At 41.1% G+C, this 7,740-nt stretch overlaps 1 protein-coding gene across 1 annotated transcript in view; it reads left to right on the top strand.

The window, feature by feature from the left end:
• The window catches only part of T265_08873 (hypothetical protein), a gene marked incomplete at both ends in the record, with an annotated part of 46,922 nt that overhangs the window by 34,572 nt on the left and 4,610 nt on the right, over positions 1-7,740 (top strand). Inside the window, 2 exons of the mRNA XM_009174795.1 lie at positions 2,976-3,056; positions 5,874-6,061. Of these exons, the coding sequence (XP_009173059.1) occupies positions 2,976-3,056; positions 5,874-6,061 (269 nt within the window). The remainder of the gene's footprint in view (positions 1-2,975; positions 3,057-5,873; positions 6,062-7,740) is intronic.

The raw sequence follows: 7,740 nt of genomic DNA, 5'->3' as shown, positions 1-7,740 counted from the left end.
CATTTCGGTGATTCCTGCTAATGTTTTTGTATCCATAATAATTTCTTTCACATTGTCAGCATCATGGGGAACCCGTCTTTAGCCCCGACATGTAAGCTAGTACGGAGTAGATTTATCCCGAGTTAAAGAGCCCATCTTAAGAAGAAAGGGAATTGTGGATGCCTCCTCGAAACTAATTCTAAAGATCCGAGAAGTGAAGAGGCTACAACGTGCCAGGTCTTGAAGCCCGGTCTAGGTACTCTACCCTCGGAATGGACAAAGAACTCTCTTGTCTTTTTATAGCGGTCACCTGTTGTGTCCTGAAACGGTGGTCATTTAGTAGAAGAAACCAAACGGTCGTCTGTGTACTTCAGTGAACTAAGTTCTCTGTTATATGTCTGTGCGTTGGGCGCGTCAGTGAAACACGAAGGGAGGCGAGCATCACGCGCCCTCGCTGTCTTGCTCATTTCGACCACATCTAAGAATTTAAGGTGTATTTTTACACTTGTCACTGTCGTTAATATTGTTAGATGTATGTCATTGGCTCAACAAATGGTGTCATTCAGATGTTTACTGCAACTACTCAATAATATCTAAAACAGCAACACGAAACGTTGTATTAAGGCACAAAGCACCTGCGCGATTGTAACGGAGAAAGCTGGCTTCATAGCCACATTTGCTTGATGGTGGGCTTAAAAGCATAAAAGTCTCCCACCGCCGCCAGATTTGACATCAAGCTACGTCAATAATTAACCGAATTCATATTTTAAATGATATACTATAGGTAGATAGTAAAAATATTTGTAAAGAGTTAGTTCCATGCAGTCAAACAAATGGGTTGCCTTCGAAAAAAACGCCATTGATGACCTAGCGTTGTTCACCTATTGATGGAGTCCCAACTTATGAACACCTAACCGGATAAAAAAACTTAAAAACCCGGGTTTAAGTCTACTAAATCTTGAGTAAAGACAACCTGACTGTGGATAACCAACCACAGTGTTTAGCTGACTAGTCATCTGTCCTCAGTGAGGGTCCGACAGAAAGTCATTTGATTTGAAAGTGACCAGATTATATGTTACAGGTGTGATCGGATCCGAAAATACGGGGCAAAGCCAGTCCTCTTCCTTGTGATCAGCTACATTAGTGCCCTAGTGAGGAATCCAAGTTAAACTTGGTTCGATTGTTTTTTTGGATCCGCATTGATTCTATGGGACCTTTCCAAATTATGCTTTCGAAAAACTTGGCGGTATCCTCGGGTATACCGGAATCTTTCGACCAAACTTTGATTGGACAACTTGATAACTGATGAAATGTCACTGATCCCATCTGTTGAAAGTGACAGTCAACTGCGACAATCTGTGTGAAGCTGGTTTGGTGTTTGTATGACATTTGAGTAATATAAAGTTAGTACTGCAAGCTAGTAAACAAGAGTGTCAAACCACTGAGCGGTAGAAAATAAGGTTTCTGGGGAATATCCTTGAAGTTTTTTCATAACCCCGTACTCCTGAATGTCCCTTTTGCCTGAAGAGGCCAATTTCGATTGGTCATCTCGGGTAGACGATTGCAAGCCGGTTAATCTCGAATAAGATTCTCCAAACAAGATGCTTTATTATCTGGATGTTTTGCGGAGACAGTGCTGAGTACGAGGACATAGGTGGTTGTCGAGTCATCGTGCGCTGTTCAATTTAAGTTTTTTTTTACCCTCTATTATTGGTTTCAAAACTGTCAAATGCTTCATCACATCAAAATTTCTAACCAAATCAAACGGTGTTTAGATAAGGAGAATTAATTATTGTGGTGGAGTTTCGTGTCCATTGAGCATTTGAAGCTACATGCCATACCTATATCGAGGTCAAATGAAATTGCTGATTTTGTGCAACAAAAGGTGTCAATACTTTGTTTGTGCGCGTCCAAGACCGTAGATCAAAATGTACTAAGATCACCATCTAGTGGTGCTGCAGCCACCACCATCTTAGAAATCCCATCACCATTGTGGTGATCGGAACTCTGCCGTTGGGAAGTAAATCACCCAACTATATCCCTTCTCCAGTTAGGAGTTCGGTTTCCTCAGAAGAGGTCTGCAATGCGTTCCACAGACGGCCCTTGTTTGAGAAAAACACTACTCTTAACAGGTATATTCTTAACCCAGAATCCTCGGGAATAACAGGGCTTCCAATACTATTGTCTGTCATTCTCAGATCAACTGAGACAACCTTGAACAAGATACTAGTTTAAAATCAAACCGAGTCTTTTCCTTGCACTAAATTTCCAGAGCAGGCTAGATGGTTATATTTCATCAAGCGATACATCAGACTGGCCTGTTGGATGGCCGGCTTTTTCACATAGCTGTGTATCAAATCAGTGTTGTTCATTCTGAACGCGCATATAATGAAACAAATCAGACCTGGATTCATGGACGAATGAGTTGGCCGTGATTCATCCTATATCTTTACTCCGGTCGGTCTAGGTGTATCACCCCTCTTTGGATTCACATAAAATTAGCTTTGATTTGCGGGTCTTGAGCACATTTAGTTTGACGAAGATGTGATCGTTTCCTCACCTGAGGTCAGATAACCCTCGATTCTAAATGTCCGCGCGAGAACTGTATAATGTAACCTATGATAATGCTTATTCGACGCGCAGAATGGACAGTCCGTTCCACTGGCGCGTGTGGTAGAGCGGAGGACTTTGTACCCTCGATGATGAAGGAGGGATCCATAGAAAACTTCATTTATCTCACAAGTCTGCAAGTTCTCTTTGACTTACCACCAAAATCGATAATTTTCTCGTTTCTAACGATGTTTTCGGTTTTTGTATGCCAGTGATCAAAGTACTTAGTCTCACGGTTCTGCCACATACCGGTTATTCTGTTCGATCAATATGCATACTCCACGACGAAGCTCAAGGTACATTTTAGCGAAGCCTAGAGTCATAACCGATTAAGCCTCTTAAAAACAGTGATGAGTATTGATAGCAAACAATTTCTTACCTTCCAGGGGCAGCTTTCGCTCAAAGTATTTCGGGTGGATTGAGTACAGCGGTGGCTGTTTTCTGCCACGAACTCCCTCATGAACTAGGTATGTGACTCTGCCTATAATGACTTAACTTTAAAAACTCTTCTTGTACATCTGGTTCTGTTTATTACGTTGCTTCTAAAAACTAATAGCCGATATCATTCCCCTACAAGAAAGCATTCGATGTTTATTACGGACTACAGGATTCCCAAATCAAAACAAGCGGTTCCGACAGTGTGGCTAACTGACTTTAGCAAAGACAGTATGATGAAATGTACCCCTTTTCTACTCACACTCCAACACAGTAGAACTCAGAAGCGTATTTTTTTGCTGTTTCAATTGTGATCTCTGTCCCGCACGATGAAGAACGTTTTCGAAACGAATCCAACCACTCATGTTCACGTCTTTACAGGTGCGCCACCGTTAATTTTTGACACGTAGCACAGTGAATTAGGAGAAGAAGGAGAACATACCAACATTATTAGATTTTTCTTCTCAGTTTATCAACATGCTATTCAATCTTCTCTGCTCATCGTCACAAGGTTGCAATTTCGAAAGCTACCGGGATGCACCCGTGTTGGCATCAGCCTGTTGGCGTTTTCAGATGGATCGAAATATTCAGATAATCTGCTTTGATCCACTTTTTCAAACCTTTTAGGATTTTCTAGTTATTTCTATTCGTTTTTTTTTCGTTAAATTTTCCGTAGTTTACCATTTACTGCACTTTGTTACAAACATCGCATATCGGCATAATTTTATCGTTACCGCAGTCATCATTAATTATTGCGTGCCACTTTCTGGAGAGCACAGGAAAGACACTGCCAACCAGATTTGTAAACGTACTGATCACTGTGAAAATACGCACCGATTACGATTAATAACGTGCTTGTCACCGGTGTATGATACTTGCAGTAGGTCTGTGATGTTTTCTGATAAAAAGGGCACTAACAAAAGTTTTAAGTAAGCAAGACGCGGAACATAGATAGCCATTGATAAAAATTATCTTCCGAGCTATGTAACAACACCAACAAAGAGAGAGTCTAATCATTAAATGAATTTATTCTATTGAGCGACGATAGCAGCGGTAGGTGGTCAGCTAACGAAGGGAAGCTCACAAGTACAAGTTGTTAATATTAGATAACTTTGTTCAGGGTGAGTTCAAGGATGGTTATATCAAGCAACACCCTACCAAGGGGCAGGCGGTTGATCAGTCTCTCTTTACTGAGGTGCGATGGTGCTTGCTTGAGTTAGACCAGAGGTTTGGTTTTGTTTTGCAGAGAACTCAGTCGTCTTGGGTAACAGAAAACTGTCCACTATTGTATGACACTCAATGTAATGAAGTATAATTTTCAACCTACGTAGCCTTCGTCCTCCTACAGACAGCCAAACACAAACCTCAGCAGAATAAGCATCCTTTAGTGCACTACTTTAATATTTGAGGATTTAGCACACATGTGAGTGTCACACTGCAGACTAAGCGTCCTCGACCATGCCATAGGAAAATTGTGCGTATCCGGAAGACAGTATTCAAGTAGGCAAAATTCCTTTTTTGCCTGCTATTTACATCTATTTTAGCCCAACTTTGCTACTGTTTTGCTTACGAAGGGATTCTTCATGCAGAAAATTGACGGGCGAGGTCGGACAAAGATTATCTGCTTGTTCGTGTTAGAAAGGCGTGAATTCTGCCAGAAAATTGTTATCAGACCGCGGTTGTGGCATACTTTGCTGTTAGCAACACAGCTGATTGCCTCTTACCAAAACCATCATCAGTCACTCTCGGAAATGAGTTACACAAATTTAGAAAACCTGGATAACGCAGTCGGCCTTTCTGACTCTACTGACACGCATCAACGAATTTTGCGGCAGCAAAAACCTAGACATTCAGAGGAGACAGAAAATAGGCAAGCGTTTAGGGCAAAACAAGTGTATTTGTTTACTCCATAGAAGTAATATTCGGATTAGAAACAATGCGTTTGGCTGATTTTCGAATAGACCACACAAAGCCTGAAATTTGATCCTGCCTCGTTGCAGCAGAACATAAACCCAACCATAATCGATTCTTCACGTGCACGGCGTCATCGAACAGTTTGGTAAGAAAGCTAGAACTGATAACCATCACTAGCAAATGCCAAAGGACTGAGAAAGGGGTCACAAATTGGAGCAAAAAACCCATCTAGTAGCAGGTGGGTGCCGACTATTCCGTCAGTTTGAAAGCAACACACAAGTACAAGGAAGCGCTCGACAACCGCATTCATTTTTGTAGGTGGTAGGGAAAATCTGAAATTTCAATATGGAATTTCACACAAGTGAAGCCAACGTGTGTCCTTGTAACTGTGCATTACTGTTGCAATCATCATAGTGTATCTCACAAATATCCAGAGTGAACGATACCGTTTTTTTGCGCGTGGTTGACCAAGAATATGATGAGTCTGTAATTAAACAGAATGTAACACTTATTAGATGACCGTTTGTGGTTGGGTGAATCACTGGGATATTTGACATAATATTTGCGAACAGATTACCTATAGTTTGCAGTCTGCGAAAGTATTTTGGAATTTAAATGTGGACTTCGTTTTTCATTTCCAATAACGCCAATAAATCGAAAAGCAATATGAAACTTATATATTCAAGTTGGGAGGTAACAGTCTTACGAATCACAGTTTCGTCCTGAACACTATGCAGTCTCTTGGCACACAAACCTCTGTTAAATAGTGGTAGTATGTGAAGTGGGTTAAAAATTTCAAATACCCTTAATCAGCTGAAGGTTTTTTTGAACAGGAAATTTATTTTTCCAAGCGGGTTCAAAGTATCTATTAGATTTACAATAGATGTGTGCTAAAAGTTTTACACCTTGCAACGTTTTATGATTTTCCTGTCTAGGCGACTTTGCTGTTTTGCTGAAAACCGGAATGCGTATCAAAGAAGCTCTGTTTTTCAATGTGGTGTCCTCCGTACTTTCGCTGTTTGGCATGCTGATTGGAATCGCCGTGGGCAATGTGGCTTCTGCAAGCTATTGGATTTTTGCCGTGACCGCTGGAACCTTCATCTACATCGCTTTGGTAGACATGGTACGTCATTCTCATCTTTACTATTGAGTCAAGCATGTTTTTGTTCTTAAAAACTCAAGAGTTCTAGGATGGAGACGAGTTTTAACCGATTAATAGTCCTAATTGGGGTCGAGAATAAGCTACCGTTTTATGTCACAGATATTATTGTAGCGCCCTTCACAAAGTGAGTACAGTGGGATATCAACGAATCGATTACGACTTCGAACCACTAACTTTGAATGTATTAGAGCGGTGAGCAGGTAAGACAACACGGAGCACATAAAATCAATCACGGCTTCAGTTCCTTTAACAATGTCCAGAGCATTTTAGTACACATGACTCCGTTTTTACGTACGACGGATTGATTGAGAGCTCAATCAACGGCGAAATTTTCCAAAATGTCAACACAACTCCTTACTTCTGATTGCGTGTAGTGCTCTTAAGGTCGGAACTGCGCTTCCCTCTGACTTCATCAGTGTCTTTTCTAGGGTGCCACGAAGAGTTTAATGTGACATTCTTCCCTGAAACTGACTTAATAAATAAGGTATAATTGGTATAAATAGATGCCAATGATTAATCAATAATTTAGCGTGATTTAGTGAAGCTTGTAATGTACAATAGAGACTTCGTCTTGTCAGTCAAACCAATCCATGCTGAAAGGCCGAGAAGCATTGTGCGCCTATTTCATTCTTATTGGGAATCATCAGCGATACACGTCTTACAAAACTCGGAGTTTCGCACCCGTGGCCTTCCGGCCAGTTGTTGAACACTTGACCGTTTGACCTCAATCGACAGTTCAGCAGTGTGACTGGCTGTCCATTAGAACAGGATTTGGCGACATCATGCTTCCTTCACGGAAACCACATTACTTGTTCACCTACTGAGTTACTCTGGTTTTTCTTGCGTCATCTAGAAAAGTTTTCTAAAGTACCATTAGAGCTTTGTCCTCGTCGTAGTCCAAGTACGAAATCTCTAAGAAAAGTCGAAATTCCGTGGAATTTTTTTCTAATTTAGGTATTTTGGTCGTTTATGATTCATGGTACGTATTGGTGAGCAAACAAACCGGTGAGGTAAGGTCTAGTCGGGTTCTTGTGTCAGTTATGGATCATGCTAACAAACGTTTAAATTTTGAACAACAATAAGCAAGACGTCAGACGAATTTTTGTTATAAGTATGCGAAAAAAAGCCGTTCAGAGGTGCGGCGGGATCCTTGTTTTTGTCTAGAAGAGGAGAATCTGATCCTGGACTTATCTTACGGACTTGGTCTGAGTGAGTGAGCCTGCCTTAGTGGTAGCGGTGTGAAATACAGTTATTTGATCCCCGATATTAGGAAACACCTGCCGTTGGACAACACCATATATAAAGCGTCATTTCCCAAAACAGAAATTTCGTGGCTTTGACTGTAACTTATCGTCTGTCAACATAGTGGCTTACAGAAACCTCCAATTCGATAAAAGATGACACGGTCGTTTGACGCAAGTCATCTGAGTTCCCCTTGTTGATGGTTTATTGCCCATCACTCGACTAAAAGTCTCTGAGCTGGACCATGAATGGTCTCAATTATCCGAGGTGCAGCGTAGCGATGCTAGGGTCATCATCATCATCGACATCATGACATCAGTGTTCAACACCGATGCTTCATTGCCGTACAACCATGACTTATTTGAAAGCCTTATTGTAAAGAAAAGAATAAAGGTGGA

Source organism: Opisthorchis viverrini (genome assembly GCF_000715545.1).
Source record: "Opisthorchis viverrini unplaced genomic scaffold opera_v5_243, whole genome shotgun sequence".
Lineage (NCBI taxonomy): Eukaryota > Metazoa > Platyhelminthes > Trematoda > Opisthorchiida > Opisthorchiidae > Opisthorchis > Opisthorchis viverrini.
Note: the sequence above shows the minus strand (reverse complement) of the source record. Positions and strands in the feature narration are given on the sequence as shown.